General features: G+C 42.5%; 1 protein-coding gene across 1 annotated transcript in view; it reads right to left on the bottom strand.

Moving 5' to 3' along the window:
* Positions 1 to 12949, bottom strand: part of antxr2a (ANTXR cell adhesion molecule 2a) — a 112114-nt gene that overhangs the window by 49015 nt on the left and 50150 nt on the right. Inside the window, exons 11-12 of the mRNA XM_084054749.1 lie at positions 4092 to 4170; positions 2216 to 2311 (exon numbers count right to left, since the gene is read on the bottom strand). Coding sequence (XP_083910875.1) covers positions 2216 to 2311; positions 4092 to 4170 — 175 coding nt within the window. The remainder of the gene's footprint in view (positions 1 to 2215; positions 2312 to 4091; positions 4171 to 12949) is intronic.

The following is a 12949-nucleotide window of genomic DNA, read 5'->3' as shown; positions in this document are numbered from 1 at the left end:
TGTGTGTGTGTGTGTGTGTGTGTGTGCATGGCCTCATCCCGACTGTTGAAACCTGGCAGACTGGATGGTTTAAATATTAACAAGCCACACATGTCCATGTGCTCTTGTGTTTGTGCCCCCCCCCCCCAGCACAGGGGAGGGGAGGGGAGGGGTACCAGCTCTCTCTCTCTCTCTCTCTCCCCACCAAGACAAACACAGCGTCCCGCCAGACATGCTGCAGGGGGTTTACATTTTAATGCCTTTGTTGGTTTTCCAAAATATGCTTCCATCTCATCCTGGAAACGACAGGGCTCCCCTTCAGGTCCTCAAAGCAAGGTGACATCTATCATTTAAGCGGGAGGGAGGGGGGGAGGGGAGGGTGTATGGGGGAGGGGGGGGGTAAGTGGGGGTACAGTTTTTCCCTTCATCAGGGGGCTCTCGATAAGCGGAGAGACACACACAGGGACCGGGGCGGGGGGGGGAAGGGGGGGCACCATCTGTAGCCCCTTGCTCATATAATAGCCCCCCACCCAAAACTATAATCTGCTGGGGGTTTTTTTTTTGGGGGGGGGGGTTTGGTCAGCTGTGTGAAGCTGTATTCAAAACAAAACAAAAATAAAAATGCACGCAAATGATTTTTTCTTCAATTACTTTTTTTTCATTTTCATTTTTTTTATTTTCCAAAACAATTATAAAAAATAAGTAATTGAAAAATCATGGCCCCCTTTCGTATTAGGACAATATCAGTCACCAGAACCAAGGAAGGGGGTGTTTTCAATGAATCTAACATGGTTAAATTGGAGTTTGAAGTTACAATGGGTTTGTATAGGAAGGGGGCGTGTCTGATAAAATGAATATCAAGTATCTAAATACTGAATCAAGCAACTTAAAAACGGTCTGGGGCCTGAGTAGACGATAAAATGACCCCAAACATGTTTGAAAGTGATATATCCCTTTAAGTGTGATCAGTCTTCCACCACTGATCACATCAAATGGAGATATCGAAATGACAACGGAACAATAATCAAGAGTCACACACCCTGTGGGACGTATGTCAACATCCTGCAGCAGTTTGGGGTTTCAACAGCCCACAGGATGTTCACTTCCTGTTTGAACCTCTTCTGCAGTGCAATGCTGTGGTGTTGCTATGGGCAACACCACACCACCACACCGTGGGTGAACGAGGTGAACCTGAGGCGAGGACCGCGACCACGATGCTTCACCCCACTTCCCCTAATGCTTACTAAGGAGCGTGCATAGCTTGTAGATTGGCTAATTCTCACTGCAGACAAAGCATGACGTTTATACTAATAAAGCACTGTTTCCCAAGCAGTGGGCTGAGACCCATGTTTGGGTCAAACATTTTTACTTTGTTTTTTGTTTACTACGTTTTTTAAATGTATTTATTTATTTTTTCATAAAAAAAAAAAAAAAAAATGTATTCAAAGATTTTCATTTATTAAAAAATACATATAAAAGAATTTCGTGAATTTTCAGAAGAAAATCTAAGAAATTGCATAGTGACAATAACAGAAACTACATAGGATGCGACACGTTGTGAGCTTGTAGATTGGCTATCTTCACTGGTTTGGGTCCCGGGGAGACATCAAATTTCTCTTTTAGGTCTTGAGCTAAAAAGAGGCTGAAGGATGGGGGGGGGGCACCCGGAATAGGTGGCCAGCGAGCTGACACTGTGGGAGCCAACACAAGGCCCAGCTACAGTTGGAAGGGGCAAGAGGTGCACCACCTACGTAGACACGTAGAGCTCAAGACCCTGATGCTGGATAGGAGTGGAGGAGGGCAGCGATCAAGGATTCCCGGCTAGTCCGCACTCTCGCATCACACAGGACCGTTATACTGTAATAGTATATAATCTATACCAGAGGTTCTCAATTTTTTTCATGTCAAGGACCCCCAAATTGACACTTATTACCCCGCGGACCCCCATTCGAAAAGATAAGCCTCATAAGAGAAGATTTTTACGGCTCTCTAGCAGTGATCTACAAGCAAAAAGCTTGTAGATCTGCTGTTTTCAAAAGATTTTTTGTATACATTTTACACATTATGATAGCTTGTAAAACGGGACAGTCTGCATAATAAGTACTTCTACTTTAAGTACTTTAAGTATATTTTGAGGCCAATACTTTTGAACTTTTACCCGGACTTTTCCTTGTAACAGAGTTTCTACATTACAGTGTTGATACTTTTACTTAAGTAAAGAATGTTCAGTACTCACAATGGTGCAGCAGAGAGGAAAGAACCACCACAAGAGGGCTATGGCCAGCAGGATGAGCAGCACCAAGAACACGATGGCTACGGCCCAGCCGCCCGTCTGTCCACAAACAAACAAGACAAAGAAGAGTCTTAGAAGTGTGTGTGTGCAAGCACCGATGGAAGAATAGGACTTTCACACATTTCAAAGACAAACATTGGACTTTTCACGAGATCCCTGAGATCCAAACTTAGAAAAATATATTATTTTGAATTGACCCGGTTTCCAAAAATAGTGAAAATAAGCAGATGTACAAGCTCACAATGTGTCACAACGCGTTGTGAGCTTGTAGATCATAAAATGCTCCTCCCCCCACTCGCACTGTTGGTGGCGACTCAAGCAGACTACAGCACACACTACAGCCAGCACTGCTGGAATCAATGGTTAAAATGAATACCTGGATATGGCCACCGCGACGGGCTGTTGGTGATGAAGGTATGAAGGTTTTGCCCTGTCTAGCCTCGATCTCCAGGCTTTTATTGTTTCGTTTTGCTAAAAAAATAAAAGCCTGGACCAGCGCGTCGGTGTACCCGGTATAGGAAGTGTTTCATTTCCCCAACCAACCAGAGTGCAGTGGGCGTCACTCGTAATGTTGTGTTGACGGGGCGGGGGCTGACGGACAGACCGGTGAACCAATGGGATCAGGCGCATTCTCTCCGCACTGATTTTAAACCCGCCCCTCTATACACGAAATCAGGAAGGCTAGTGCAGCCTATGCCCTGTCTAGCGATACGTTGTGTTTATGCATGGTCACTATAGAGACAGGTTTCAGAGGTGTTTGTACCTCCTGGAAGTTGGCTTGTGTCTCTTCCAAACTACCGCTGAACTTGACTGGCTTACACTACTGACAGAATGAACTTTAGAAGCTGGGCTGAATGAACGCAGAAACAATGCGGAACGCCTGACCAATCACAGCAGCCTTGTAGTTCGTACTGTCGTTCGGGTAGTCGAAACATCTTGGAGGCACAGAACACCCGAATGTAGAGAAAACCATGAGGAGTGATCAGGTAAACCGACTTTTAGCTCCGGCACCTAATCATTTATAAATAGGCTCTATGCACAGCAGCCATATTGGACAGAAATTGGGCCCCTTCCCTGCTTCCTTCACAGGTGTTACCAATGACACTAATGAAGGCTCTGTTCCATTTAGTGTAGCACAGTGGTTCTCAAACTGTTTAATTTCAAGGACCCCCATAATTCTGAGAGTGTACAAATGGAACCAAATGGACCCGGGAGGGTCCATTTGGTTCCATTTGTACACTCTCAGAGTTACACCCTCTCAGGAAACCATGAGGGTCCCTGGACCACACTTTGAGACCCACTAGTATTTCTAGTGAGCCAACATGCAGAATATCAGCACCCTGACTCTGTTTGACCAGAATGGAACAGAGCCTTCATTAGTATCATTGGTAACACCTGTGAAGGAAGTCAGAAGAGGCCCAATTTTTCTCCAAAATGGCTGCTGTGCATAGAGCCTATTGGGCTTAAAAGGGATAGTGACTATGAATATCCATGAATTCATGGATATATATTATTTTTTTGTCGCATTCCTAAGCCAATAATTTGATGACCAGCGGACCGGACAGGCAGCGGTTCCGGTAGGAGACACAAAGGAGACTCTTTGTGTCTCCTACCGGAACCGCTGCCGGTCATGAAATTATTGGCTTAGGAATGCGACAAAAACATGGGGTCTCCATGGGGCGACTAATCGATAGGAAAAAAAGTAATTTTGGAGATGAACTATCCCTTTAAGGAGGAAAGGAAATCCTCTGTCATCAGAAGCCTAGAGAGAAACCACAAGAACTCCAGCGTTTCCCACCAGGAGATGATTGACACTCACGCATGTGGAGGCGCTGATGGTAAGGGCGGTGGAGATGTACGACTTTCCATGGTTCAAACTGATCAGCACATCCATGGTCCTGGAAAGAAAGAAAGAAATCACATTAAACACGTTTCCCCCTCTTATGAATAGCAGATCTACAAGCTCACAACAAGTGTTAAACACTTTTATAGTTTAAGTAAGCAGAAAATACATCTTCAGGTCGGGATACAAATCGTATCCAATCAGGAGAGAGAACTCATACAGGATACTAGGATAAACGAGTGAAATTGCAGGTGATGAAACAAACAAACAAACAAAAAAGAGCAGACACAATTGGAACTGGAACACTATGAGGAAAAGTGAAGCAGATAAATCATCTTTGATGGGGTCCCGCTCCTAACTGGATAAAATTGGTATCCCAACGTGAAAATGTATTTTCTGTGAACTAGATAGCTGGAAAGTCGAGGAGACCCCTGTGAACAAACACTTTATAGCAATGATTACTTGTATTATCTATCTATCCATCTATACCAGTGGCTCTCAAAGTGGGTCCGGGGACCCCCATGGGTCATTGGGGCGGGGGTTCCAGGGGGTCCCCAGCAAAATCCTCACAATCATTGTATCCATATTTTATACGTAGGCTATTCAAAAATAGCAGATCTACAAGCTCACAGCGCGTCACTTTGTGTCGTGCTGCAAGCTTCTTTTTTTAAAAGTTTTTTTCTATTTTTTTCAAAAACACGTGAAACACGTTAATGGCACGTTGCACCATAGCGTTAAAACACGTGAAACACGTTAATGGCACTCAATGAGTTAATATGAAAAAGGTTGGGAGAACCACTGATCTAAAGAAAGAAATCCTGGATGCAATTGGTGGTCTCGTTTATTTGAATTGTTAACACGCTGAGGGTAAAGAATGGGCCCGTGATGACCGGGCACAGAGACAGAGTGTGTGAGACCACTATGACTTATTTAGAAAGGAACGGCGGGCGGCCGGAGTGGGTGCAATTAAAGACCCTAATGATGAACGGCACCGCAATCTCCATATGTCTATTAACGCCCGATCCAATTACCGCCGCCTTAATGAGAATTCAGGAAATGGAACGACGAGCGAAACGCCTGAAATCTTCCCCCCCCCCCCGATGACGACGAGGTAGAGGAGCGGGAGTCAAACTCAAAGTGAGCCTTCTATTGTCTGAGCGAGGCCAGCAGTGAGTTGTGTGGCGGGTGCGGGCACTACTCCGATATAAAATAGCTAAATAGGCTTAATTGGTTAATGTATGTTTTGTAACATTAAATCTGCAAAGTAACTAGTAACTGAACGTTCCAAATTAATCGTGGTGGCGTAAAAATATTTGCCTCAGAGATGTAGTGGAGTAGAAAATATTGGACATACTCAAATAAAAGTAACTCAAATATTTTTTAACATAAGTACATTACTTGAGTAAATGTACATAAGATACTTTCAAGCCCCTGCCGTGCTGCCTCTGTGTGCTGAAGGATATAGCCCGAGGCAGAGCCGGAGGCCCCAGGCTCTCCTGTGGGCTCGGAGCAGATGATGCCACCAGACCTTGTGGTCCATCATTACCATGCAGTGGATCCTAAACACCAGGGGGGGGCTTCTCAAAGTGAGCGCCGTGCGGCACCCCAGGGTGCCACGGTGACGTCAGTATACCAGGGGGGTGCCATGGAATAATTTGATATTGAGAATGTTCAACCCTTTTCATATCAAAGTCCATTATTTATTGGGTATTTTGAGGCACGGAAACCACCGTTTGATGAGATCTAGCCTCTCAGATCCAAAACTTAGTATATTTGGTTATCATTGGATAAGTAATAACAGATGTTTAACAATAATTTAACTCTTGAGAGCGTAAAATGAAACCAAATGGACCCTTACGGGTCCATTTGGTTTCATTTTACGCTCTCAAGAGTTAAAGATCTATAAGGGTCCATTTGGTTACTTCCATCATTTAGCTGGGGACCACCTGGAACCTCCTCTCAAGGACCACTAGTGGTCCCCGGACCACAGTTTGAAATCCACTGCATTAGAAGGATGTGTAACACTGGTTTCTGTCCAAATTGGCCTGAAACAACATCTATAAGGGGAGAGAAGTGTAATTTTCCAATCTCTTTTGTACACAATAGTGTTTGTATTTGTTGATGACGTGTATTATTGTGTTCATTGTTATGTTGATTAACTGAATACTTAAGACCACAATGTTATCTTTTTAGCCTTAATGTCTTACTGTGCCACGTGTCGTTTACATTTCTGACTAATAAAATATTCAATAAAAAAACAAAGTATTACTATGCTGTGGATTCTAAACAGTCCAAATCGTCTCCTTATCACCTCTCCTAGTCTCCCCAGCTAAATATTTAATCACTACATACTTTGATCTTACGTCAAATATCCAAATTAACCGATCTGCAAGCTCACAAACGCATGCCGATTCCCTGAACCTTCATTCACTTTTGCCGAATGTTCATACATTTTCGCAGAATTCACACATTTTCGCAGAATGTTAAGGCATTTTTCCATTATGTCCATACATTTCTTCAGAATGCTCCTACATGTTTTGCAGAACGCTCACAATTTGTTTGCGGCATAGGTAATAATAATAATAAAACCGAAAAAATATATATTTTTAGATTTTTCTTATTACTTTACGATTTCTATTGTATTTTTGTTGTTAACCCATTTAGACTTGGAACGCATCCGTGTCATTTTATATTTCTTTGGCTATTCAAAAATAGCAGATATACAAGCTCATAGCGCGGCACCGAGTGCCGCGCTATGAGCTTGTAGATCTGCTATTTTTGAAAAATCGTGGAAAAATATTTTTTTCAAAAAACTGTTAGGATTTAGAAAACATTTTTAGGATTGGCCTCAGGTCTTAACGGGTTAAATGAGGTGAGATTAACTGTATAAACCCCACAGGGTTTTCTAAATCTCACCTGCACAAACCAATGTGCAAACCCCCCCCAAAAAAACATCAGCGTTATGTACACGTGCATACAGTACGCTCCGATTTATAGACACATGGGGGGGAAAGGATGGTAGGAACTTGGTAGGGAAGATATTCCTTTATGTGTGGTGGTGGTGGTGGTGGTGGTGGTGCAGGTTCTGTGCTTACTATGGGATGGATTGGGGGAGAGGCAGTGCGGGTTCTTGCATGTTAATGAAGCAGCGATGCTGAATGGGTGAGGGGAGAGGCTAATTTAGCTGACATCCTCAATCCACGCTAATGGGGAGGCAGCTTGCTAATCAAGCTGGAACTGGAGAGCCAAGCATATCGTCGCTGTTGTCGGGCAGAAACCTTGTATCTCCAAATTTTTTCGATTTTTACGTTTATGTTTTCGTAAATGAACGCCATACAAGAGTGGTGAGAATAGCGGATCTACAAGCGCACAACGCCGCTGTGTGCTTGTAGATCGGCTATTTTCACTACCCGTATTTTCCGCACTATAAGGCGCATCTGAGTATAAGGCGCACCTTCAATAAATGTATTATTTTCATATATAGGGCGCACCGCATTATAAGGCGCATCCGCACTATAAGGCGCACTGACGGTGCGCCTTATTGTGCGGAAACCAAGGGAACCAATATTGATACATATATAAGGCGCATCGGATTATAAGGCGCATCCGCACTATAAGGCGCACTGACGGTGCGCCTTATAGTGCGGAAAATACGGTATATAATTTATTTTTTTTTAATAATACTTTAAAAAAAGGCACAGTTTTGGACATAAAAGGTTTCTACTCGACATCGAATGGATCCAACGTAGTTATTATTTAGTCACCAGCTCTAGTAAATTATTTTCATTGGTTCAATACTTAAATAAAACCCACAGACACAGATGTAACCACTTTCAAAAGGTTTTTTTTTTTCAAAGAGCTAAAAATCTAGAAGATCACATCGCTACGAACACGTTGTTCACTTGTAGATTGGCTACTTTAGAGAGTCACTGGCGCACAACAAAGTAGGGAATTGATTTAACCACTTACACGCCATATGGTTGAGCACAGACCCACATGGCTCTATTCTCTATACTAGTGTCTTTTCTGTGAAAGCTTTTCAATGAAAGCTTTCCCCATAATACAGATGCTGAGGTTAAGTGGTTAAAGAGAAAACATTGAAACACGGAGATACAAGGTTTCGGCCCAACAACGATGGTATGAGGGAGGAAAACCTCCGATGCAAGTTACACTGACAAAAGCCCCGCCGTTCCCCCCCTGACATCGCCGGATATCCGTAACAACACAACCCTAACCGATGTTGCCAAGTCTGCTTATTATAACGTTGTTGTCGGGCAGAAACCTCTTATCTCCATATTCTAACTTTTTGTGTTTTTTCGTAAATTAATTCCCTACTTGATCATACTAAAGCGTCACAAAAAAGCATCAAAAGTAGCAGATCTACAAGCCCAATACTTTAGGCATTTTTTAATTGGAATCCTGAAAAGTAACAGTTTTGGAATATGAAATTTCCACCTGACAGAGACGATAAGCTACTTTGGGCTTCTTTTTTTTCTGTGAAGACCCCTTGGTGTGTGTGTGTGTGTGTGTGTGTGTGTGTGTGTGTGTGTGTGTGTGTGTGTGTGTGTGTGCGGGGCTTGTTTTCGTAGACCTGCTTGCTTGCTTGTCTCGCAAAACCTGGCAAAATGGTAAATGGTGCATTTATAAAGCACTTCTATCCGAAGCGCTTTACATTGATTGTGCCATTAACCCATTCACACACACATTTATACACCGATGGCGGAGGAAACCATGCAAGGCACCAACCTGCTCATCGGGAGCAATTAGGGGTTCAGTGTCTTGCTCAAGGACACTTCGACGCTAACTCTAGGGGAGCGCCCCAGCCCGGGATCGAACTGGGAACCTTGCGGTTCTCCAGTTCACTCTACCCGGCCACTCTACCCCTGAGCCATTGCCGCAACACTGACCACAACCCAACCAGAGTCACTAAGGGCTTCAATTTCTGTTCAGACACTAAACGGTTAATTGTCAAGAGTTTACTGTTGAGCAAGCAGAATCTGCGCCGGAAATAATGTGCAAATCATATTTCATGTTCTTCGTTCGTTTTATTCTTTTTTTCTGTTTTTTTTCAGATGGAAAAAAAAGCACGCTTAAGTAATTCAGTCGTGAGGCAATTATTTTAACGACATTGTCCTGGACGGTGGAATAAATTAATTTGTAAGGGTTTGCCTCTTTCTGCTGTAGCCTCTGATGAGAGCCAGGTCCTGGTTAAATTCATGGTTGTTAGGGACATTTTCAAAGGAGAAACGTTAAATATAAACTGCACTAAACTGATGGGTCAAATATGAAAACCTAAAGGTCTCCTAGTTAGTTGCACACACTGGTGTCGCGGAACAAAAAATATCTGATGTACAAGCTCACGACGATGAAGATGATACAGTATACTACACGTGTGCAACAGAAGGATGAATTCATTCACCCTTTTAACCCATTACGACTTGAAGCCGATTCTACAAATGTTTTCTAAATCAGTTTTCTGAAAAACGTGTGTTTCTATATCAGTGGTGCTCAAACTTTTTCATGTCAAGGACCCCCAAGATGATATGTATTTGGCCGCGGACCCCCATCTCAAAATATTTTGTTCCAGGGACCCCCAGAAGCAATGATTTGAGTTAAAAATGTTCGCTTTAAAAGAATATAAATATATTAATTTGCACACATTTTCTCGATTTTCCAAAAATAGCAGATCTACAAGCTCGTAGCGCGGCACTCGGTGCCGCGCTACGAGCTTGTATATCTGCTATTTTTGAATAGCCAAAGTGTAAAATAATGCTTTTTTTTAGCTCAAAACAAAAAGTGACAGAGATGCGTTCCAGGTCTTAAAGGGTTAATACTACTTATGTGGTGAAATATATTTTTTTTATATATACAATCTAAAAATATACAGAAGTGGTGTCAAGCCACAGCTTCCCAAGTTCACCAGTGCTTCGCGCCGCGTTTAGAGCTTGTGGATCTGCTACTTTTGATACTTGTGTGTGAAGCTGTAGTATGATCACGTAGGTCGTTCATTTACGAAAAAACTAAAGTTAAAGATATGGAGATAAGAGTTTTGTGCCCGACAGCAAAGATATGTGTTATATTTGTGCACGTCTTGCATTATGCTGTATGAAAAACAATACATACCTAAAATAGACACTCTACAAGCTCACAATGCGTCTCGCCGTGTTGCGAGCTTATAGATGGTATATTTTCGTTATTTGTCGCAAGTGGTTGACATGAGAGGTTTGTCTATGCTTTCCTGTCATGTTTGGATGACATAAGTGTCACAATAAGCAACTTCCCTCTAATGAGGTCTAATTTCTTTTTTTTTTAAAGATATTTTTTGGGGCTTTTATGCCTTTATTTAGACAGGACAGCAGGCTGACAGGAAATGGGGAGAGAGATGGGGGGAGACATACAGCAAAGGTCGTCGGGATCGGGAGTCGAACCCACGACACGCTGTCAAGCTGGATTACCAGCCTATGTGGTATGCGCCTGGACCGCTAGGCCAGCGGACGCCATGAGGTCTAATTTCTGTTGTTGTGTGTTGTGGTTGCATGTCTGGTACACCGGAAGAAGAGTCATTCTTTTCAAATAGATGTGTGAAGTGTTTTACGACATTATCTTGACAACTACAAATTAACACAGGAATTTCCTGTTTGACTTGACTTCATCGGTGCATTTACCTAGAAATTTCCGCAACACTGTGCAGTACTATAGAAAAACGGCTTAATTTAGAAAACGTTTTTGGCTTCAGTACCACTACCTGATTTTGCTTAGATGAGAAAACCACAAGCTATAGCATAATGATGCTGTGAATGAATGATAACCCACAAATATAACATTACAAATACAGTAAGACATTAAGTGAAAGAGTTGCAATTAGTGGCTCCTGAGCAGATTTGTCCATAACATTCAGTAAGTCCAGTTTTGATGTTCAAAATAAACTTGTAGATCCGATAGTCTCAAAAATCTTCTGAATTTACATTTCAATGACAAAAGCTTGAAGAGTGGTTCTAAAAAAAAATCTTGAAATTTGTTTTTTAAAGTGCAATAGTTTTGAAACATTTTAACACCATAAATATTTGATGGGGACTCCTTGGCACAAAATCTTGGGGGTCCACGGCCAAATACAATTCCTTGACATGAAAATGCTATGTATAAACAGTGTTGCCAGATTCTGTGAGAGAAACAAGCAACCAGGTCTAGGAAAACCAGCCCAAAAGAAGCAACTATGGGCCACATGAGCACTTTATCAGCTATTTGAAAATAGCCGATCTACCGGCTATTTTCAAATAAAATCTTGCGGGGAAATTATAATAAGCAGATCTGGCAACCCTGTACATAAACACAGATGACTTGACTAAAAACATCCTGAACACGACACTACAATCAGTCAAAACGAGTGCATTCCACCCAGAGCCTTTGATGGGCCGTGTGATTGGAATGAGCTGCCTAGTAAAACATGAAATGCTTTGCATGTGTTTTCTGTCTGACAGCAATGATGATACGTTCCTTTGTTCGATGGGAAAGCAGAAGGATGATGAAAGGGTGTTTTGTCACTCACGTAGGGGGGGCAAACAGTGAACTGAAATAATCGGTTTAATCAGTTATAAAGCATTAATAAAATAATCAATTTTGTTTTAACCCATTGAGACCTGAGGCCGAATGACTTCAATGTCAGTAGTTCTCAAGATGGGTGCCAAGGATCCCATTCGTGCCAAGGACCCCCAAAATGATATGTATATTTGGCTGCGGACGCCCCCCCCCCGTAAGCACTTGGAATTGTAGGCATTACATCGAGTTTGACTCGGTTCCACAGATAAATATTGTGAAAATAGCCGAACTACAAGCTCACAACGCTCGGGAGTGGCTCCACCCTCAATTATTCAGCCTTCCCCAACGTTCACGTCTTTAAGTCAAGTTTGGAAGCCATTAGTGGCACCGGTGTCAGCCTGGTGCAGCTGCATGGCATCAGCCAGGCTTAGCTTCAACGGCGGGGCTAACTTTGTGACACGCTGGTGCCAAGCGCCGGGACAGAGTGGCAGCAAACCGACCTCCTACGAGAAGAAGAAAGAGTCTGCTTTTTCTTCTTCTGGTGACAACCGGGATGTCCCGTGTCACTTAGTACCAAAGTTTGACTGATCCCTTGACAGTCTGCCCCTCTCATCTCCCATGTTTACATGCATAAGTAGCTGCATTTCTTCTCCATGCTTTCCATCTCATCATGGAAAAGTTAAGTGGCAGTGAGCGATGATGTGATGATGTGATGAGATGTGAGGGTTGCAGACTAGAGGACACCTTGGGACTCCTAGGCAAACATTTTCATGTCAAGGATCCCCGGATTTATATGCATTTGGCCAAAGACCCCCATTTGAGAAGATAGAGAGTGTTAAAGGGATATTTCACTTTCAAAAAAACTTTTGGTCATTTTATGGTCTACTCAGGCTTATGTGGCTTATGTGCTTGATTCAGTATTTAGATATTTGATATTCATTTTATCAGACACGTCCCCTTCCTATACAAACCCATTATAACTTCAAACTCAATTTTTAACCTGTTTAACCATCAAAAACCCCTGTCCTTGGTTCTGGTGACTCACCCTGCCCTCCTAATGCGTGAGGGGGCCGTGTTTTTTTGATAACTTTTTTCATTTATTTTTAATATTTATTTTTTGTATTTAATTTTTTCGTTTTCCAAAAAAAAATATTAAAAATAAATGAAAAAAGTTATCAAAAAAACACGGCCCCCTCACGCATTAGGAGGGCAGGGTGAGTCACCAGAACCAAGGACGGGGGTTTTTGATGGTTAAACAGGTTAAAAATTGAGTTTGAAGTTATAATGATAATAATGTT

This window comes from Gymnoscopelus microlampas (genome assembly GCF_963454915.1).
Source record: "Gymnoscopelus microlampas genome assembly, chromosome: 4".
NCBI lineage: Eukaryota > Metazoa > Chordata > Actinopteri > Myctophiformes > Myctophidae > Gymnoscopelus > Gymnoscopelus microlampas.
Note: the sequence above shows the minus strand (reverse complement) of the source record. Positions and strands in the feature narration are given on the sequence as shown.